This window comes from Euprymna scolopes, chromosome 21 (assembly GCF_053919585.1).
Source record: "Euprymna scolopes isolate OS-2025 chromosome 21, ASM5391958v1, whole genome shotgun sequence".
NCBI lineage: Eukaryota > Metazoa > Mollusca > Cephalopoda > Sepiida > Sepiolidae > Euprymna > Euprymna scolopes.
In genome coordinates this window covers 27,772,404-27,796,852 of record NC_136502.1, presented here as the reverse complement: position 1 = coordinate 27,796,852, position 24,449 = coordinate 27,772,404, and the positions used below count along the sequence as shown (strand labels likewise).

General features: G+C 34.8%; 1 protein-coding gene across 1 annotated transcript in view; it reads left to right on the top strand.

The window, feature by feature from the left end:
• Positions 1-24,449, top strand: part of LOC145242959 (protocadherin-19-like) — a 37,801-nt gene that overhangs the window by 4,149 nt on the left and 9,203 nt on the right. Inside the window, exon 2 of the mRNA XM_080106071.1 lies at positions 21,400-23,799. Within this exon, the coding sequence (XP_079962197.1) occupies positions 21,426-23,657 (2,232 nt within the window). The 5' untranslated portion in view covers positions 21,400-21,425 and the 3' untranslated portion in view covers positions 23,658-23,799. The remainder of the gene's footprint in view (positions 1-21,399; positions 23,800-24,449) is intronic.

The following is a 24,449-nucleotide window of genomic DNA, read 5'->3' as shown; positions in this document are numbered from 1 at the left end:
GCCGAACATATGCCATGGCATCACTTTGATGCTCAAACATGTATCGAGGGCCTCCTGTATAAGTTGCCGGAAGAACAACTCGTTGACCAAACTGTTCTGGATTCCCATCCTCCCTAAGAATTGAATCTCTCAAGTTGCTATAATTGTCAGCTCTCAGGGTCTGTTGCTCACGCCTCAGGAACTGTAAACGTTCTGTTTCAATCTTGCAGTACACATCCACCAGCCATTGTTGAAATAGCCTTTGGTACCAGAGAAAATAGTTTCCAGGCCGAGTCATTAAATGGTACGAATAAAATTGCTGTTGGGTAACTTTTCGCCCATTGGATGCCTTCATGTAGATGTTGTAAGATGGAGAACCATAGGGGTACATTAACGGGTACATTAAAGTATCGTAGAGGGGATGTAGTTCGGAGATCCATTTTAATGTATCATTTCTAAAACGCAAGACAATATCCCGGTTAGCTGTTGGTTCATTCTCCATTAATATTCCAATCTCATACGTTGTTGTTGGAGCATTGAATCGCCGTGGATGCTCTTCTTGCGGCCTTCGGTCTTCCCTTATGACAACTTTATGTTCTACCAAGTGTTCTTCTTCAATCCTCTCCTTTGTTGTTTTCAGCTGACAAATAAAGCTGTTGTTCTCATGTAAAAATTCAGTCAGACTTTGGAGAATGTCTCTATTGAGTCTACTGTCACGTCCCTGATTATGTAGTTCCTCTTCCAGACTATCCAAGAAGTAGACTTGAATAAACTTTGCTGTTTCATCTTCAGGTGGTAAAAGACTCCCAATCTGGTGGCAAACCTGGCCTCGAATTCTAAAAGAAGGATTCCACCCATGTACTGCCACAATTTTGTGACCAAATGATGTCATTGCAAAACAATTGTTATAACTGCGTAGATTTTGCAGAAAATCTTTAGAGATGGGACCATTGCCGGAGAGCAAATCTTGAAGCAACTGAGGCAGTGGTGGAAAGCTATCAAGCACAACTTTGCCAGAAGAACAACAACAACCAGGGGTTTCTCCTTTAAATTTTACAGCTGAGCAATGTTGACATACTTTGTCCATTTTTCCTATATCAGCTGTAGTGAGAGAGTCATTTTTGTTGTAGAGCAATCCTTTTCTATTGCAGTGTTCTATTTCATGGTGTCTCAAAGCAGTCATTCGTTGTCTAGCTGCCTCGTTTTCTGTCAATTGCTGGGGCAAAGTCATACTCTCTCTCCATGCAGCCTCTCGTTGTTGCCCTTGGTATAGGCGAAAGCTTAGTTGGGTTTCCGATTCATTCTGATGTCGTTGAGCCACTCTTAACTGACCTTGCGTACGTCTACTTACCTCATATAATTCATTCGATCGTAATATTGCTTCTCTTTCCAGTGCATATCTTTGCCTTTCTTGAATTTCATCTTGTGATGAATTTAACCGCCTTACAGCATGTCTAGTTCTGTCAGCTTCACGTTGGGTTTCTCTTTCCAAATCTGACAGTCTTGCTCTCCTTTCTCTTTTACGTATCCTGTTAAGTTCTAGACGTCTTTCTCTATCTGAATTGTTTTCATTGGAGCGAACTGCAGCAACTCTTAGTCTATTAGCTTCCAATCTTTCCATTCTTTCTTCCTCACTTTCGTTTCTACTTCGTTTGGGTGGCATAATTTCGGTTTTAAACGGAATTGTTTAACGATATTAATGATTGTAAATTAATTAAGCGTAAAGGAAATGTATACTAACTGAAATGGACGAACTATAAATAATATTTCTGAATAGTACAATTATAAACAATTATATTGTACCTATTTACTATGCCTCCCCACGGGACAGAGTTAGACACCAGGGTCGTTTTTTAACGTGGAGAAAAGGTACAAAAATAAAAATTGTCTCAGTCGTGAAGGATTTCTCCTCCACCGAAAGAGAACAAGAAAATGAAGTGCAGCATCTGAAGAACAGATACTACACTTTGATCTTGACCAAAAGGAATGAATAAAAGCGACCTACGTGTGACTCATTACTTCCGGGTGTAAACGTCACAGTCTAAAAGTAATAATTAAAAAAAAAAAAGTAAATGTAAAATAAATGTAATACCAACTTAGGTTAACTAAGTAAACAGTACAATTAAAACAGTTCTATTAAAACAAATAATTACTAAGATCTAGGTAATTGTTAGTCTCATTGTTATGGTTTTAAAGAAAAAAATGTGTAAAAAAAGTTCTGCTTTTGTGAGTACGTGTATTTCTTTTAAATTACATAACCTTTTTATTTTATTATTTATATCTCTTTTAAATTTATATATTTTGTTAGTAAACTGGAAGAAATTCAGTTGAATAAAACCTTGTTCGTGTTCTTTACGTTAAACTCATATTTTTATAAAAGGTTCATCCGGTTTAAAGAAAGCACTAAGTTTAAATAAGACTGGAAATAACTAATTCAATATATAAATAGAAAAATGAAATAAATATAAGCTTTAAGTCTTAAGATAGTAATAATCAAAATGTAATAAATTATTTGTAGTTCAAATCTATGATAAGACAGGCTTTCGAAATAGGCTCGACCAGAAATATTAAATTGGAACGAAATTATAATCTCCGTGCCATTTTCAAAACAACCCCACAAAAGTAACGATATCCTGCAGTTGGTTAAAATGACAACGTTGGTTGTAAGAAAAATGTAAAAGAAAATGCGCTTATCTGTTTATTTTGACCTGTTTTATTTAATTAAAAAAAAATTGGCTATAACTGGAAGAGAGCGTTATGTTTTGGGGGTTGTTTAAAAAATAGAATGGAAATAAAGTTAGTTCCGTTTTAATTGTCTTTAATTGCGGCAAGCGCTAAGAAAATCGAAAAATCACTGTTTACATTCGAAATGTTAACTTTTATAGGTTTACAGGTTTGCTGACAAGGCTGGGGGTGTTTAATACAATTATTTTACTAAATTGATTTTTTTCATTTAAAAATAAAATTATTTCTTTTTTAATAAAGTTTTATTTTAAAATATTTGTTTTTGTTTATTTATATAAAATTACGATAGTTGAATTGTATTCTTTCAATAATATTGGCAAGTAAAATATAAAAGATTAAAACGGAACGAAATTGAAATTTCCATTACATTTTCAATACAATCCCAAAACATAAAGCTTTGCTCGCCAATGAATTGTTTTGATAATATACGTAAAGTGAAATAAATCGAATATAAAATTAAATGAAAATATATTAAATAATTAAATGTTAAATAGATTTTGTAAATAGTACAGTTGAAATGATTAGAATATTTCCAATATGTAATAAGGTCGAGGTAATTAGTTAAAGAGATTTAATATAATGTGATATGCAAATGAGCATAAGTCATTCGATATGGGGGTGGTTTGTAGACTAGTATATAAAGAAATTAGGCATATATTCTTATGTCTCCTATAACAGAAACATCCTAAAATGGGTTCTAATGTTTCTCTACCAGGAGAGATCTACCGTCTTACCTCCTTTATATTTCGTTGATGATGGAGAGCTGTACACACAGACAGAAACACACGAACCCTATTACTTTATAAAAATATAGATATATATATATATATACGTTAGAAAAGCATTTCATCCAAGGCATGAAAATTGTTAAACAAAATGTTTTTACTATAGGCTTTAAAAATAAAGGTACAAGATTCAATTTGAAATTTATTTATCTTCAAAGTGAACTTTTATAAATTTTACACAGGTATAAAAATTTAATTTAAATTGAATCAAAAAATTACCTTGGATTTATTTTATGTAATGTACATTCTGTCGCACTTAAAAAAAAATCATTGAAAATTTTATATCTATATCATTAATTGCTAGATGAAAGATAATGTTTTTAAATTGTAACTGTCGCTCGAGGACTAATATATATATATATATATATATATATATATATATATATATATATATATATATATATATATAAGATTTACTTTGATAATGATCAATGCATTAGTAGATCTTAGTAGTACTATGAAAATATACTCATAAGTAGGGCTATGACAAGAGATTATTCTTTTCATTGTTTTGATTCTCGAGTATATATCTGACACAGTTAGACACAGTTAATCAATCAAGAACCACATCACTCTATATAGAAACATATAAGATATTAACTAATATATATTGGAGAGCCAAAATAATGAAAAGAATATTCTCTCGTCATAGCCCTACTCATAAGATACACAGAAACATTTGTGGGTATATGCATATATACATATAGAGAGAGAGATATATACATATGTATATAGAGAGAGATATATACATATAGAGCGAGAGATATATACATATATAGAGAGAGAGATAAAAAAGGAACAAACCAAGTTATATGTCCATCAACGTTCAGAACGAAAAAGTCGTTGGAAATTCAAAAAAGTCATAACGTTGTGAAGAGTGTAGGATTTGTTTTTTCTCTATCTCGTTGGAATACTATTTTCCTTATTCTCATCATATATATATATATATATATATATATATATATATATATATATATATATATATATATATATATACACAATAGATATATGGTGTATATATATAGTAGATACATGATGCACATAATATATATATTAAGAAACTTGCCAGGGTATATTTTCATACTGCCACACACACACACACACACACACACACACACACACACACACACACACACACACACACACACACACACACACACACACACACACACACGTAAGGAAAGGTGCTGATCTAGCCGCACTGATGAGCTGTGATACAGCGAAACAGTACTATATGGATGACTATATCTAACCCCCCCCCCATTTAAGTAGAGCACTGTCGCAAATGTATCTCACCCGCTGCTTAATTGGCATTGTGAGGCTTACTGTTTTTTGTTTGTAAATAAACAAGCAGCTCGAGCACTGTAAAAGCGGTGGGTGAGTGTCTATTTAAATGGATATTTGAGGAGATGGTTTGCGGACACCAATCCCATGGGCCAGAGATTAGAACTGCCGACTATCAACTCGATGATTGTAAGTTTTCTTAGCGAAACTGGAATAGGGCCGACCACTTCCCTAGATGAGTTCATAATTAACGGATACTCTAACTTAACATCTAAATCTGACACCATGGGCATGGAATATGTGCCTACATTAAAGATGGCTTCCCATGTGGCAGAGATATCTCTAGAGAAGATCCTAATTTACCTTATATGTGCTTCCGGGTTGAACTTGCTTACACCACTGCATTTAGATTTGCCCTCTATCGGCCCCCACAACAGCGGAGTTACTATCTTTAAGAGCATATCTGAGAAAATAGACCACATCCTGTCTGCACATTCCTCGGCTAACATCCACATCTGTGGTGACTTCAATGTCCATAACGTGGAATGGCTGACCCACTCAAATAAGATGGACGATGAGGGGAGGTTCTGTCATGATTTTGCCATTGCTTATGACCTCACTCAGATTGTTCGCGATCCCTAAACACATAAATCATTCGTTGACATCTGTGCTGATGACACGACCATCTACGGCAACAAATCAAAGGCCGTAAATGACGAAGCTCTCTCTGATTCTCTCTCCTCTGATCTCGAACGAGTGGTTCAGTGGGGGAAGACGTGGCTGGTTACCTTTAATGCATCTAAAACCAAACTCCTATCTTTACATCATCAACGCTCTGATCCCCATCTGGCATCAATTGAAATGGATGGCTCTCGTCTAGGAGAAGCCCCATGTTTTGACAAGCTTCTGGGCTTGGCCTCCATTCCTAATCTTGCCAATGGTGGGATCCTTTTACCACTCCAAAAGATATCCCACTACTGATGCAATTCTCTATCTATATAAAAGCCAAGTACGTCCAAAGATGGAATACTGCTGCCATATCTGGCCAGGAGCTGCTAAAAACAGCCTATCCTGCCTTGACAGAGTACAAAATAGACTTTGTGGCTTAGTGGGGAATGCCCTTTTCTCTTCCCTGCAACCTCTCTCCCACAGAAGAGACGTTGCAAGCCTATCTTTGTTTTATCGTTATTTCCATGGCAGGTGCTCGTCTGAACTCCAATCTCTGGTCCCCCCTCGCCAATCTTTTACGAAAAACACCAGTCTAGCTGAATCCACTGTCAAAAACTTTCCCCACTCTTTATCTATGCCTAAATCAAAACGTAGATTCCATGAACAAAGCTTCTTTCTTAGAATTGCACGCCTGTGGAACTCTCTTCCGTCTGCCTGCTTCCCACCTGACTACAAGTTGGATGTCTTCAAGTCCAACGTAAACAAATTCCTGATGAACCGGCCCCTTAAGTAGATACTTTATTAAATATCCACACTAATGTACTGTACTTACAATAACTCTTATCCCCGAGTGGCTTCCGGGCCTTGATAAGTGGTGACCACCTTCTAAAAAAAAAGAAAAAAAAGTTTAATCTCTGGCTAGAGAAAGGTGCTGGTCTAGCCGCGCTTATGAGCTGTGATACAACGAAACACTACTGTATGTGGATGACTATATATATATATATATATATATATATATATATATATATATATATATATATATATCTCGGCAGCCGTGTTAAACGCATATCTTATTTTTCTTTTATTAATATTATTGGAATTTTTCCCCCCTTTTCCTTGTACATATTTGTGAATTAATCCACCGATTTCGGTCTTTTGGATTATTATCTTCCAATCACGCGATTTCCTTGGATTTTACTTGTGCGAATGGAAAATTAAATTAACTTTCTTGGACTTACATTTTTGGACTTTACCGTCATTGGATACTTTACTTTTCACCAGACTATCGATCCCCGTGAAATTATCTTTTTCTTCACCATATTCCCTCTGCTTCACTTTTTGTTATCAAGTAAGATTTTTGGCTTACTTGCAGTTTCATCAAATACTTTTGTATGCAAAATCCGATTTCTCATTTTGCTAATTCTCACCCTCTGATGGGAAGGAAAGTATTTCTTCGAAACTCAGCGGATTAAGGATTATCCACTTATTAAGTGTTTCTTTTTCAGATTAAATATGTTTTTAACTCTTTTTCAAAGTGTTTTTTAACATGTTTTATTAACTATTTGCTCTTATATATATATATATATATATATATATATATATATATATATATATATATATATATATATATATATATATATATATATATATATATATATATATATATAACTAGGAAACTTGCCAGGGTATATTGTCATACCGTTACACACACACACACACACACACACACACACACACACATAGATATTAAATATATGTGTGTGTGTGTGTGTGTGCGTGCGTGTGTGTGTGTGTGTGTATATGTCAATATGAAGACCTAGAATTGAAAAGTAAATCCTTAGTTCACCTTCTCCCATACAACTATTTATCTTTTCTCTTATTTTTACATTTTATAACATCACATTATTAGACCCTACAGTATTATGATCCTTTTTCCCCTTTTATATATACTCTTTTAATGTATCGTAGTTAAAAAAAGTGAGGAGGTCGTGTCTCTCTATAGCAGTATCTTTTACGTTCATTTTCGTTTCACGCTTTTCACTCATGTCGTTTTTTTTTGTTTGTTTTTTTTTTTTTGTTATTCTTTTCCAAAATATTTAAAAAACTAATTTTGATGGAAATAATGTTGTTTTACTCTTTTATATCATAAAATTATTGGATGCAAATATCTTCTAAAACTTTCAATCTTTTAAAACACAAGGAATCGCTCAAAAAGACGACATTCAATTCGATACTTTAAATGTGTGAGAACATGGGACAATCCATTCTTCGTTAAATCACATTCCATCCTACGAACACTTTGCCACTCCTAATACAAATTGTTGGTAGTAAATAAAGTCGGTTTTCAGCCTTCAATATTCGTCTGTCTTTCATTATATGGAGTACGAATCTACACACTTCCAACGTTGTTCATTTCATGTACTCTTTGTTGTGGCCTCAATATGGCATCTTTTCCCACCTCTAATCCTCTTTCATAAAAACCTGGAGGCCATAAATGCCTTCAAATTCTTTTGAAATTTCAAAGGGTCACAAAGTAATTCATTTTATTTTTTTCTTAAAATGTAAACAAAAATTAAAGCGGTTGACTTGTTTATGAAGAAGCAGAAATGCATTCTGGCGGATTTCATTTGATAATTTAATTATTTTTTAAATAGGATTTTTAAAAAGTTCATTTTAGTAGTTTACACTCTTACACATTTTTATGTCAATAAAAAAAAGATGAATGTTACAAAAAAAAAATATTTGTTTTTATTAATTCTAATAATTCTAATAAATAAATGGTTATTTTAAAAATGATTGTTTTTAGAGATTTAATCTGATGTCTTCCAATAAATCAGAATCTATTAAAATATGCAACACTAATTATAGAAAGAGGAATTATTGGAAAATAATAAAACAGAAAACAATACATGGCGAGTTTTTATCTTAAATTTTTGGCAAGATACGCCTTCCTTAAACGACATTTTTTCATAACATTTTTAGTTACGTTTTTGTTAAAGTCAATCTGTTAGACGTTTAAAACGGCATCAGGTATAAAATGATACCGTTTAACACCCCCCAAATCATACCAACCAAACAAATAACTAAAATCTGATTAAAAAAATGTATGAAACAATGTCTTTCAACACTCATATATCTCCTAAAAATTTAAGATCAAAACAAAAAAATATGCATTTTATCGCTTTTTAACGGTTTTATTAGTTTTAAATTATTCAAATTTATATATATATATATATATCAACAATACTTATTGACAAGAACATTGCCCAATTTTTACTAACAAATAGGATCCCATTAACTTCTATTTTGTAAACGTATATTTATAAAGCGATCGTAACCCTAGGAGTGCCTTATATTTGGTAATTTTAATGAATTTCAACCTGAATAATTTATTTAATCCATTGGAATAAACATCTTATTTTTATAGTCCATGTTTTTAAAATATCTGGTCAAAATAAATTTTTCTGTAGGTCCTTCGCCAAGGATTGAACGTACAATCTCTAGATAGAATTAAAGGCACCTGAAGATGGCCAGTAACTAAAATGGTTGAATGTTATGAAGATAAAAACAACCAAGATAAGGACAAAAATCAAAAACATGCTAATAACAGAAATACATTCTCAAAGAAATGTTGTCAAATTTGATAAAGATGCCAACTATAAGCAAATTATAAAGATGACTACCATCTATATTTTTATAAAGTAATAGGGTTCGTGCGTTTCTGTCTGTGTGTACAGCTCTCCATCATCAACGAAATATAAAGGAGGTTAGAGGGTAGATCTCTCCTGGTAGAGAAACATTAGAACCCATTTTAGGATGTTTCTGTTATAGGAGACATAAGAATCTTTGCCTAATTTCTTTATATACTAGTCTACAAACCACCCCCATATCGAATGACTTATGCTCATTTGCATATCACATTATATTAAATCTCTTTAACTAATTACCTCGACCTTATTACATATTGGAAATATTCTAATCATTTCAACTGTACTATTTACAAAATCTATTTAACATTTAATTATTTAATATATTTTCATTTAATTTTATATTCGATTTATTTCACTTTACGTATATTATCAAAACAATTCATTGTCGAGGAAAGCTTTATGTTTTGGGATTGTATTGAAAATGTAATGGAAATTTCAATTTCGTTCCGTTTTAATCTTTTATATTTTACTTGTCAATATAATTGAAAGAATACAATTCAACTATCGTAATTTTATATAAATAAACAAAAACAAATATTTTAAAATAAAACTTTATTAAAAAAGAAATAATTTTATTTTTAAATGAAAAAAAATCAATTTAGTGAAATAATTGTATTAAACACCCCCAGCCTTGTCAGCAAACCTGTAAACCTATAAAAGTTAACATTTCGAATGTAAACAGTGATTTTTCGATTTTGTTAGCGCTTGCCGCAATTAAAGACAATTAAAACGGAACTAACTTTATTTCCATTCTATTTTTTAAACAACCCCCAAAACATAACGCTCTCTTCCAGTTATAGCCAATGTTTTTTTAATTAAATAAAACAGGTCAAAATAAACAGATAAGCGCATTTTCTTTTACATTTTTCTTACAACCATTGTCATTTAACCAACTGCAGGATATCGTTACTTTTGTGGGGTTGTTTTGAAAATGGCACGGAGATTATAATTTCGTTCCAATTTAATCTTTCTGGTCGAGCCTATTTCGAAAGCCTGTCTTATCATAGATTTGAACTACAAATAATTTATTACATTTTGATTATTACTGTCTTAAGACTTAAAGCTTATATTTATTTCATTTTTCTATTTATATATTGAATTAGTTATTTCCAGTCTTATTTAAACTTAGCGCTTTCTTTAAACCGGATGAACCTTTTATAAAAATATGAGTTTAACGTAAAGAACACGAACAAGGTTTTATTCAACTGAATTTATTCCAGTTTACTAACAAAATATATAAATTTAAAAGAGATATAATTAATAAAATAAAAAGGTTATGTAATTTAAAAGAAATACACGTACTCACAAAAGCAGAACTTTTTTTACACATTTTTTTCTTTAAAACCATAACAATGAGACTAACAATTACCTAGATCTTAGTAATTATTTGTTTTAATAGAACTGTTTTAATTGTACTGTTTACTTAGTTAACCTAAGTTGGTATTACATTTATTTTACATTTACTTTTTTTTTTTAATTATTACTTTTAGATTGTGACGTTTACACCCGGAAGTAATGAGTCACACGTAGGTCGCTTTTATTCATTCCTTTTGGTCAAGATCAAAGTGTAGTATCTGTTCTTCAGATGCTGCACTTCATTTTCTTGTTCTCTTTCGGTGGAGGAGAAATCCTTCACGACTGAGACAATTTTTATTTTTGTACCTTTTCTCCACGTTAAAAAACGACCCTGGTGTCTAACTCTGTCCCGTGGGGAGGCATAGTAAATAGGTACAATATAATTGTTTATAATTGTACTATTCAGAAATATTATTTATAGTTCGTCCATTTCAGTTAGTATACATTTCCTTTACGCTTCCGTTTAAAACCGAAATTATGCCACCCAAACGAAGTAGAAACGAAAGTGAGGAAGAAAGAATGGAAAGATTGGAAGCTAATAGACTAAGAGTTGCTGCAATTCGCTCCAATGAAAACAATTCAGATAGAGAAAGACGTCTAGAACTTAACAGGATACGTCAAAGAGAAAGGAGAGCAAGACTGTCAGATTTGGAAAGAGAAACCCAACGTGAAGCTGACAGAACTAGACATGCTGTAAGGCGGTTAAATTCATCACAAGATGAAATTCAAGAAAGGCAAAGATATGCACTGGAAAGAGAAGCAATATTACGATCGAATGAATTATATGAGGTAAGTAGACGTACACAAGGTCAGTTGAGAGTGGCTCAACGACATCAGAATGAATCGGAAACCCAACGAAGCTTTCGCCTATACCAAGGGCAACAACGAGAGGCTGCATGGAGAGAGAGTATGACTTTGCCCCAGCAATTGACAGAAAACGAGGCAGCTAGACAACGAATGACTGCTTTGAGACACCATGAAATAGAACACTGCAATAGAAAAGGATTGCTCTACAACAAAAATGACTCTCTCACTACAGCTGATATAGGAAAAATGGACAAAGTATGTCAACATTGCTCAGCTGTAAAATTTAAAGGAGAAACCCCTGGTTGTTGTTGTTCTTCTGGCAAAGTTGTGCTTGATAGCTTTCCACCACTGCCTCAGTTGCTTCAAGATTTGCTCTCCGGCAATGGTCCCATCTCTAAAGATTTTCTGCAAAATCTACGCTGTTATAACAATTGTTTTGCAATGACATCATTTGGTCACAAAATTGCGGCAGTACATGGGTGGAATCCTTCTTTTAGAATTCGAGGCCAGGTTTGCCACCAGATTGGGAGTCTTTTACCACCTGAAGATGAAACAGCAAAGTTTATTCAAGTCTACTTCTTGGATAGTCTGGAAGAGGAACTACATAATCGGGGACGTGACAGTAGACTCAATAGAGACATTCTCCAAAGTCTGACTGAATTTTTACATGAGAACAACAGCTTTATTTGTCAGCTGAAAACAACAAAGGAGAGGATTGAAGAAGAACACTTGGTAGAACATAAAGTTGTCATAAGGGAAGACCGAAGGCCGCAAGAAGAGCATCCACGGCGATTCAATGCTCCAACAACAACGTATGAGATTGGAATATTAATGGAGAATGAACCAACAGCTAACCGGGATATTGTCTTGCGTTTTAGAAATGATACATTAAAATGGATCTCCGAACTACATCCCCTCTACGATACTTTAATGTACCCGTTAATGTACCCCTATGGTTCTCCATCTTACAACATCTACATGAAGGCATCCAATGGGCGAAAAGTTACCCAACAGCAATTTTATTCGTACCATTTAATGACTCGGCCTGGAAACTATTTTCTCTGGTACCGAAGGCTATTTCAACAATGGCTGGTGGATGTGTACTGCAAGATTGAAACAGAACGTTTACAGTTCCTGAGGCGTGAGCAACAGACCCTGAGAGCTGACAATTATAGCAACTTGAGAGATTCAATTCTTAGGGAGGATGGGAATTCAGAACAGTTTGGTCAACGAGTTGTACTTCCGGCAACTTATACAGGAGGCCCTCGATACATGTTTGAGCGTCAAAGTGATGCCATGGCATATGTTCGGCGAATGGGCCGAGCCGACCTCTTCATCACGTTCACAACAAATCCAAAGTGGACAGAAATTACAGAAAATTGTCTTCAAGGGCAAGACCCTCAGGATCGTCCAGATATTGTTGCCAGGGTTTTCAGGCAGAAGCTAAAAAAGTTACTTGAATTTATTAAAAAGGGAGGATTTGGCAGGCTGAGGGCTTTCCTGTACAGTATTGAATATCAAAAAAGAGGACTGCCGCATGCACACATCCTCACCTGGCAGGCCCCAGAGGACAAACTTCTACCAGAAAAAATGGATCTCTGCATATCTGCAGAGATCCCTGACAAAGAGGAAGATCCTGATCTTCATGCTAAAGTGATGGCACATATGGTGCATGGACCTTGTGGACCATTTAATCCAAATTGTCCATGTATGATTGACAACAAATGTTCCAAAAAATACCCAAAAGAATTTCTTCAGTGTACCGAGCAAGGCCAAGACTCTTACCCCAAGTACAGGCGAAGAAAACCAGAAGATGGAGGCCAGACTGGTACAATAAGGATGAAGAGAAATGGTCGGTATGTTAATCAAGAAATAACAAACCAGTGGATTGTTCCGTACAACAAAGTCCTCCTTCAGCAGTTCAACTCTCACATTAACGTAGAAATTTGCAGCTCGATCCAAAGCATCAAATATGTCCTCAAATACGTGAATAAAGGATGTGATCAAGCAGTGTTTGAACTACAAAGAACTGATGGAGCAGCTAACCAACAAGGCCAAGTACAAAGTCACATTGTGGATGAGATCCAGCAGTTCCAGAATGCAAGGTATGTCGGCAGTTCAGAGGCGGCCTGGAGGATATTGGAACATCCCATCTATGAACATTTCCCCCCAATTGTACAACTTTCTGTTCATCTTGAAAATGGGCAGCGTGTCATGTTCTCAGCTGATACTGCTCTGGAACGAGCCCAAGGTCCACCGCCTGCCACAACTTTGACAGCATTTTTTCAACTCTGCCATGAGGATGACTTTGCAAGGGGTCTCAAATACGCAGAAGTCCCTGAGTTTTACACTTGGAACAAATCGACAAAGAAATGGATGAGAAGAATGCGTGGGGTACAAGTTGAAGGTACTGAAAATGATGATGTATGGAAGGCACCATGCATTGGGAGAATCTACACGATTAGTCCAAAAGCAGGGGAGTGTTATTTCTTACGCCTGTTGCTCAATGAGGTTGCTGGTCCAACTTCATTTCAAAATTTGCGAGCATACAATGGTCAGGTGTTTGAAACATACAGAGCAGCGTGCCTTGCTCGAGGCCTTCTAGAAAATGACCATCACTTGCATCAAGCAGTAGGAGAGGCAAGTGCCACTCAATCACCTTCAAATTTGCGAAGCCTATTTGTGATAATTTTAACAGCCTGTGAGCCAAGAAATCCTCTTGAGATCTGGATGGCTTTTCGTGATGTAATATCTGAAGACATTCTTCACAGATACAGGCAAGAAGTTAACAATCCAGAAGCAGATTTTAATGAGGACATCTACAATAAAACTCTTTGTCTAATTGAAGAAAAAGTTCTCCTTATGTGCGGTCAACCATTGGCAAGCTATGTATTACCTGCACCAACGCAAGGGAGAGATGAAAGACTCGCGAGAGAGTATCAACATGAAGTTACTTATAATCTTGAAGAACTTTCCCTACAAGCAGAAAATATGCAAGAAAAACTGACCGATTCTCAAAGAGAAGTTTACAATTCATTCATGGCAATGTTGGAAGCACAAGGTGAAATGAACAAAAACATGATGTTTCTTGATGCTCCAGGTGGTACGGGCAAGACTTTTGTAATCAATTTGATCCTTGCAAAGATTAGATCCATGAGAAAGATTGTGCTTGCAACAGCATTCAGTGGCATTGCTGCTACTCTACTACAAGGTGGCCGCACTCTTCACAGCACTTTTAAAGTACCCTTGGATACTCATCGAATGGATCAGCCAGTTTGCAAAATTACTGGTAACTCAGCCTTGGCAAATGTAATTAGAGACACCTTTGCAATCATTGTAGACGAAGCCCCAATGACGCACAAGAGTGCTTATGAAGCAATTGACCGAACACTGCAAGACATCACAGGAAACAAGAATCCCATGGGTGGCATTCCAACCTTATTTTGCGGTGATTTCCGTCAAATCCTCCCAGTGGTTAAAAATGGCACAAGGGCTAACATTGTCAATGCAAGTTTGAAACAATCCTATCTCTGGAGGCACGTTATAGTGAAGAGACTGACTACTAATATGAGAGCCTATATCTCTGATAACACAGCTGCAGCAGACTTCTCAAAATTGCTTCTCCAAATCGGTAATGGTCAGTTTCCTATCACTTCTTCACCTGACACAATTAAGATTCCAACTGCGCTTGGTAAATGTGTCGGTAATCAGAAGCAACTGAAAGACAAAGTGTACCCAGACCTGCAAAACAATGGAAAATCACCGGATTGGCTTGCTGAGAGGGCTATTATTTCGCCATTAAACAGCAATGTGAATCATTTGAACAATTCAATAATGGATGAATTTCCAGGAGACACAAAGCAATACAAGTCAGTTGATTCGGCTACTAATGAATATGAAGCTGTTCACTACCCTGTGGAGTTTTTAAACTCTTTGGAGATATCTGGAATGCCTCCACACATTTTAAATCTCAAAATTGGATCGCCAATCATGATTCTTCGATCCTTGGAACCGCCAAAAACAACAAACGGAACCAGATGTGTTATCACCAGATTGCACACCAATGTACTTGAGGCCACCATTTCCTGTGGTCCCTACAAAGGCGAAACCGTTCTACTGCCAAGGATCCCCTTAGTTCCATCGGACTCAGAACTTCCATTTAAATTCCGGAGACTCCAATTTCCTGTGAAGGTGTGTTTTGCAATGAGCATAAACAAAAGTCAAGGTCAGACATTTAACACCATTGGCGTAGACTTGACATCAGACTGCTTCAGTCACGGTATGTTCTACGTCTCCATCAGCCGGACAGGAAGTTCAGAAAAACTCTACATTCTGGCTCCAAATCAAAGCAGCAGAAATGTAGTTTACCCTGAGGCTCTTCAGTGAAAAGTTCGAGAAATGGATATGAGGAAAAACTGACATGATCTGATTGTGGTAAGTTTTTAGTATTGAATGTGCAAGATAAAATTTAAGCAAGAGTTGAAAATTACTTCAATGAAAAATTTACTATGTAACATCAAGTAACCTTCCTTTTTGATGAAAATGTTTTGTGAAGTTCCTGATTGAATTTCAGTCACTACAAGAGGTAGTTAAAATGTTAATCACCTTATGCAATCGTTGCTCTTACAACATCAACTTACTGGAAAGGTGCCCACAGATTTTGGTACCCGAGTGCGCAACAAAGCTCCGTGCGAAGCACGGGTATCTTTGCTAGTATTTTATAAAATACTAGCAGTTTAGCCCGGCTTTGCTCGGGCCCTATGTACTGTTCATAACTTTCCTTATGTGTAAATACCTTTTATGTAAAATTTCAAATGTTTAGACCAAAAATTGTCTCAGTAATTTTGTAGAGATCGCAGAGGTCAAATTTTTTTTTAAATTTTGACTTCAATTTTTACCCTTAACATTCATTGTTTTGGGCTCGAATAAAATTAAAAAGTTTCATCCATGTCCAAGGAACCGTCATCTAAAATTTCAAGTGTTTAGACCAGAAATTGGCGGAGGAGTTTGGTAGAGTTTTCAAAAATCAAATCGTTGAACTTTGACCCCTTATCAGTCAAATTTCTGGCCGAAAACTGATTAAAAAGAGTTTCCCAAATCTCAATATGTCAAATCTCGAGTGTATAGACTGCAAAATTGACAAAGTAGTTTGCTAGAGAAATGTATACACACACATACACACACACACACACACACACACACACACACAACTTCACTTTTATAGATATACTAGTATGGGTGCCCGGCGTTGCCCGGTTGTTTTGAGGTGTATGCTGAGCAAAAAAAAAAAAAACGGTCAATTTTTTTAAACTTTGACCTTTATTATGAACCCTTAAAATTTATTGTTTAGGGCTCAACTCAAGGTATTAAGTTAGATCCATGTCCAAGGAATCTATATCTAAAATTTCAAGTGTTTAGACCCAAAATTGTAGGAGGAGTTTGGTAGAGTTCTCAAAGGTCAAATAGTTGAACGTTGACCCCTTAATTGCAAAATTTCTGCCCGAAAACAAATCATATCGATTTTCCCACATCTCAATATCCTGTATATCAAATTTCGAGTCTGTAGGCTTAAAATTGACAGAGTTATTGCGTGTGGAAATGTACACACACAGACACTTTTATAGATATATATAGACTAGCAGTTTTTGATCGGGCCCTATGTACTGTTCATTACTTTATGTGCATATGTATATATTAAAAAGTGTAAATATGTACAGTAATGCCTTTCTATATAATAGTTTTCCTCCTATGGTAATAGAGAAAAGTTGGTAGAGACCGCAGACGTCAAAGTTTTTTTTTAGCTTTGACCCCTTAACATTTATTGTTTTAAGCTCAAATTAAATTAGAATTTTTAACCCATGTCCAAGTAACCTACATAAAAAATTTCAAGTGTTTAGACCCAAAATTGGTAGAGGAGTTTAGTAGAGTCTGCAAAAGTCAACTCTGGAAAGTTTGACCTTTTGGCAGTCAAATTTTCGCCTCAAAACTGATTAAAAAGCTTGCTGCATGTTTGAATACCCATTATGTAAAATTTCAAATGTTTAGACCTAAAATTGGCTGAGTAGTTTGCTAGAGACTGCAAAGGTAAAATCTTTTGAACTTTGACCCCTTGGAAGCAAATTTTCAGAAAAAAAAAAACGATTAAAAAGCTTGCCCTATGTCTTAATACCTTTTATATAAAATTTCAAATGTTCAGACTAAAAATTGACTGAGTTATTTGTTAGAGACTACTGAGATCAAATTTTTTTGAACTTTGACCCCAATCTTGACCCCTTAACATTGTCTGTTTTGTGCTCAACTCAAATTATAAAGTTGGATCTATGTCCAAGTAACTTATATATAAAATTTCAAGTGTTTAGACCAAAAATTGGCGAAGGAGTTTGGTAGAGTTCTCAAAGGTCAAATCGTTGAACTTTGACTCCTTAACAGTCACATTTCCGCCTCAAAACCGATTAAAAAGCTTGCTGCTTGTCCGAATACCCTTCATGTAAAATTTCAAATGTTTAGACCCAAAATTGGCTTAATAGTTTGCTAGAGACCGCAAAGGTAAAATCTTTTGAGCTTTGACCCCTTGGAAACCAACTTTTCAGCAAAAGACAATTAAATTGCTTGCCCTATGTTTATGTAAATATTCTCAGGTGTAAGTCTTCTAGCTTGATAGAAGGAACCAACCTTCTTTGCAGCAACCTTCACAATGTCCTCAACATATTTGTTCCAGTTCATATTGCCTGTGAATGTTAATATTTCTGTATTTTTCATCTTCTTATTATTATTTCACGCATTATTATTATTATTATTTCAATTCTTTCAATAACATTTGCAAATGAATATGCGTTATCACAGCAGCCGTTTACCATAGATCTCTTACTGGCAAAAACCATTGACCTTCCCTGGAATTTGAGTAGCAATAATAAGCTTCCATAAGGTCCCAGTTCTCTTCATACTCATCCAGTGGCGGTCTAGTTAATGCTTCCTCTCCTCAGCTTTTCCATCACACTTTTTTTGGAGTGTGTGTGTGGGGGTGGGGGGTGGGGTAACTTACAATTATACAGTTTCAGTTTTCTTTGTTCTATATGGTATTTCTCTATCTTTTTTCCTTTACTTCTGTTATAGTTTCTATAGTTCTGGTTTGCATTTGTAGCTCATGTGTATTAGTTTCTGCATTCAAGGGTTTTCTTTATATTTTAGCCGTTTTTATAATTATTATCTGTTGTATCTTCTCAGTCATCCCTCTAATTCTAGTCTCTCCTATTCTTTTCCACAGTTTTTTTGGAATTGTTCCTAATGCTCCTACTATTATTGGTGTTATCTTGAATTTCTTCATTTTCCATATTCTTTTCAGCTCGTTGGCCAGTTCTGTGTATTTGTCTTCTCTGTCTCCTTGATATTCTTTCTATGATCTACTGGAACGGGAAAAGTTTACGATTTGACAGGAATTTACCTTCTTGTGAACAATTTTTACATCTGGTTTCCATGCTTGGATAGCGTTATCTGTTTGCATGTCTATGTCCCATAGGATTTTGTGATTTTCGTTTTCAAGTATTGCTGTCAATTGGTGCTTATATCATTTGTCTGAGTACTCAGTTGTTTGCATGATTCCCAGTGTACTGTGTAATGCTATAAGTTGAGTAGAGCCTCAGTACTTCATCGGTGAGACTGGAACCATCAGCTAAGTGTTACTATAATTCCTATAAGCCCTGATTACATTAGCTATACATTCATTAATAGATATCAAGATTGAACACAAAAAAAAAAAAACGGAAATCGGAAAACAATGTTTTTGTTAAGATTAGTTTTCAAGCGATGAGAAAATATCAATTTGCAATAATTCTCAATTGTTGAGGAAAAATGTCGACCCAAAGGTCAATCCATTTGACCCTGGCTAAGAACCGAGAAGTGAGAATAATGATTTGTCCTTGAAAATATGGTTGCTCTGCAACCAGTCTGGCAAAGACAGTTGACAAATTATCTTCCAGTAAGGACTGATGTGGCAAGCCTTGATGAATAAAAGAAGCTGCACGACGGTATTTAGAGGAGTTTTTGCAATCAATTTGGAATTCAAGTAGAGTGCAGTTGTGTCGCAGATGAGAGGGCCAAGCTACTTTCCTGTGTAAACGAGATCAGTTGTCCAAAGATGGTCAGATGAAAGAATTTTCAAGATATGTTGAAGATTCATGAAACATCCAGAAAGAAAAAGTAACTCGGAAACCAAGAGCTGTGATAGAGAAGAAATCAAGGATGGAGAATCGCCTTAGTTAACTCATGAGTAGTAAAGATATTCCCCAGACACTGTAAAAGAAATTGCCAAGAAATTACCAGTTGACACAAGAAAGATTTGGATGCGTTCAATCCAGCTGATAAAATACTCCAGAAAAAGAAAGACTAAATTAAAACCGGCATGATTATTTTATTGCTAGGAAGCAGACAGATTTCCATTAATATCTCTCTACAGTGATGACTGCTATATACATGGGACATGACTAACGAGAAAAGCCAGAAAGATGAAATTGTAGTACCTGTCGAAGGCTTGTTAAATGAATACGTTGGTGCATTAATTTTGTTTCTCTTTTCTTTTTATTAATTTTTTTCTTTGTTATCCATTGTTATTTTTCTCACTGACCTGATCTGTGTATTGTTGACAATTGTTTTAAATATATATTTCGTAAATCCAGTTGACTTGTTAACATATTGTCTCCTTCCTTGGTTTGCTTTGTCCTTTCTTTCCGTTTATACTCTCAGTAAGAATAGTGGCACATCAACATGTTAAACAAAGATTTCCTTGATAGCTCGATGATGCTCGGCATGAAGGCAAACAATCTGTTATCTTGTGCTGCTGTTATTAGGGATTCAGTTTCCCTATTTAGATTTCCTTTTCGTAGCGATGCCCAAGTGTTTTCATTAGTCTCATCTTTTGTCATCCTTATGAATCATCTGTGAAGTTGTTTCTTTTCCTATTTTTCTTTTCTCGTCTTATCCCTTGCCTCTCTGGTTTCTGTTTTGTTGATTTTTTAAGTCTCTTGCTGCAATAATTATTCTTTCTGCATTATGTATTTTACTCATTCTTTTTCCGTGTCATTAACTAGTCCTCTTCCCCTGTTTTTTTCTATTCATGTAGAGTCGGTAAGCATTATCCATTGAGTGCAGTACATTGTGCATGGTCATAAGATTCCTGGTTGAGATGCTTCAGTTCTTTTTTGGTCCACCTTATAAACGATTTGGAATATCTTACTAGTGACACTGCTCATGTGTTTATACCTTTTATTAGGTTTCTACTATTTCTTGTTCTTCTGAGGTATTCCTTTCTAATTTTCTTGTTGCCTTGATGCTGTATGCTTTCAAAACTCCGAAATATTTGTAGGCGTCATCTTCACCTAGTGCCCTCATCTCCATTCCGTTGCCTCCAGTTTCCCCATTCTTATAACCAGCAGTGGACACTTTTCCAAATTTCATTTGGATATCCCGGCTGAAGATTCTGGTTTTGTTTATTAGCGTCTCCAGTTCCTATTTGTTTCTTGCAAAAAGTTTCAAGTCGTCCATGTACATTAGGTAATGTGTCTTTCATCTGTATTAGTGAACTTGTATCCAACTTGGCACTTTCTTAGTATGTTGTTAAGGGGAATGGCTATCATAAACCGTAGTAATGATAAGGAATTTCCTTGGAATAAATACATTATCTCTGTTATGTATTTTCCCTCAATTGTCTGCTCAAGTCTTCATGTAAATTAATAATCTTGTCTGGTATTTTTGCACATTCTCAGGCATTCTAATATCCATGCTTGAGGGATTTTCTTGCAGTCAATCTATATTCTTTTTTCTACATTTTACCGCCTTCAGTTTAACACATCTTCTATTAGCAATTTAGAAATCAAACCACAATAAAATTGATTATTAAATTTAGAAAACAAATAATTGTAGAACCATTTAATCATCTAGTCTTTCCATATATAATTATTTATTATAATTTAGCTGCATATGAAAATCTAATATTTATTTGATAACTGATATAAAATGTTTATATCCAATAATGCATAATAATAATATTCAAATATTTTTTATGTTTTCAGATTTATTTCTCCAAAACTGATACAGAATGTTTTGTGCTAAACTTTATTCTGGAGTTCAAATACCAATGATAATTTGTTTGCTGCTTTGCATTGTTCAAAAATGTTTTACCTTTGACTTAACATACAATGTGGAAGAAGGTAAATATGCTGGCACTTATCTTGGAAACATCGCTGCTGACACCAACATTTTGAACACAGTCTCAACTCCGGATTGGAATCAAGTGAGGTTCAGTCAACTCCAAAAAGGAATGCCAGGTAGTCCTCAACTTTTTTACGTCTCAAAACAAACTGGCAAACTCTACACTGCAGAAACTCTTGATGCAGAAGAACTTTGTAAATATAATAAAGAATGTTTCCAAATCGTGGATGTGGCTGTTCAAAAAGCAGCTTCTACCATTAAAATATTAGAAATCAAAGTAAATATAATTGATATTAACGATCATCAACCTGAATTCTCAAATAAACAAATTAATATTGAATTTAATGAAAATTTCGTCCCAGGAAAAAAGATTTTGATTCCAAATGCCATTGACAAAGATGTAGGCGAAATTAATTCACAGATTTTCTATGAACTAAAAAAATACAAAGATGAGCCATTCTCATTAGTTGTCTCAAAAAATGTAGATGGGACATCAAAATTAGAAATAAATTTAAAAGAAAAGCTTGACAGAGAAACAAAAGATTCTTATTTGATCCAGGTGAGTGCCAAAGATGGTGGATCTCCTCCAAAGGAAAGCACATTAAATGTTCATATTACAGTCACAGATGTTAATGATAATGCTCCTGTTTTTTCTCATAAAGTCTATAATATTTCCATCAAGAATGAACCAAGTGAAACATTGCCAATTATTGTTTTATCTGCAAAAGATTTGGATTTAGACAAAAATGGAAAAGTCAGTTACCATTTTAGTTCCAAAACATCTGAAATGGCCAAATCCCATTTTAGATTAAGTAAGGATGGCAATCTTTATTTACATCAAAGATTCATTCTTCTCCAAAACCTCCAATATGATTTATACGTGAAAGCCAAAGATGGAGGTAGTCCACCATTGAGTTCAATTGCAATGGTTCAAGTACATTTAATCAGTCAAAAGAACAATCCACCAACAATTTATTTAAATTGTATCTCATCAACAAAAAACACATGCTATATTTCTGAAAGAGCTCGACTGGGCAATTTTATTGCTTATTTAAAAGTCACAGACAATGATGAAGGACAAAATGGAGAAGTCACTTGTCATCTTCATCATAATAAATTTCAACTTCAGAATTTAAGTGTAAATAAATATAAAGTAACTCTGAAAAATTATGTTAACAGAGAGAAAGAAGAGCACTATGATGTTGTGATCAGTTGTCAAGATAAAGGCTCTCCTCCTCTTCATAGTAACAGCAAATTCTCCATTCAAGTGATGGACATCAATGATGTGAGGCCACAATTTACAAAAGACACATTTAAATTCTTCATTGATGAGAATCAAAACTCAAGAATCACTCTTGGCTACATCAATGCCACTGATCCAGACTTGGGAGATGGAGGAAAACTCACATATTCTCTCATCACCAATAACAATAAACACTTCTTACCTTTCAAAATAACCACAAATGGATTACTATCAGCAATTATGTCTCTTGATCATGAGTTTCAACATACTTATCACTTCAAGGTGTCTGTGAAAGACAATGGAACACCATCTCTCAATAACACAGTCAATGTGATTGTTGAGGTCACTGATAAAAATGATAATGCTCCATATTTTACATTTCCCTGTGTTAAACCTTACAATCTACATGTCACATATTACCCTGATGCCAGAAACAAGACCATCACACAGATAAAGGCAGCCGACAGTGATAGTCAAGAGAATGCATTTCTAAAATATCAAATAATCAGAGGCAATGACAAACAGATGTTCACCATCACAAAGTACACTGGTTTATTAACTTTCAATAGACAACTCAGCCAACGAAATGCTGGCTCCTATCAGCTTGACATTCTTGTCAAGGATAGTGGTAGGCCAGTTCTATCAGCAACAACTACTCTCAATTTAACACTAACTATCTGCAAGAACACATCAGAAATGTTAAATGTTGTTCAGCTTCACACTAAAGAGAAGGTGCATCTTAATCTTATCATTATTATTACAGTCATGGGAATTATAATAGCTGTCTTCATTATGGCTTCATTATCAATCTGCATCATTAGATGTAAAAATCAGTCAAATGTTGTCTCAGCTCAAGCACTTGATCCTTCTAAATAAATATGCTGGTGAACAGGGACCACTTCTTGCTCATCTTTACCTATTGACTAAAAAGTAAACTAAGAACAGAAATATTTATTTTGCTGCATCAAAAAGAGAACTGAATTTTGAACAAAGCACTCCACCAGAAATTTCTAGTCGGGTAAGTAAATTACATATGAATCCACATTTTTCTTATTTTCAAAGTTTATAATTATCATAAATGTTAACCACAATATTAGAACTTTATGAATACAATATGTTGTTTTTTTTCAGAAATTTCACAAAATATATAACTTACAAGAGTTTTCTTAAATAGATTGCAAACATCTTTAGAGACAATTTGTTTTCAATTTTTGCTATACTATTCGACATAGAACTTAATTTGCAAAAATCAGAAGCTCACAATATTAATGCCGGTGTCCCTCAGGGATCCATCCTGGGCCCAACTCTTTTCCTGATCTACATTAATGATCTTCCAAATCATATCCTTACATCATTTGTAGACATTTATGCTGACGACACTACCATTTATGGTACCACATCTAAGACAGTAAACGAGCAAGTTCTCTCCAATTCTCTCTCCTCTGATCTTGAGCACGTAGTACAATGGGGAAAGGAGTGGCTGGTTACTTTTAATGCATCTAAAACCAAGCTTCTCTCTTTACATCATCAACATTCTAATCCACATTTGTCATCAATTGAAATGAATGGCTCTCGTCTTCAGGAGGCCTCAAGTTTTGACAAGCTTCTGGGCTTGACCATTACTCCTGATCTTAAATGGAACACGTATATCAAATCTGTTGCCAAGGC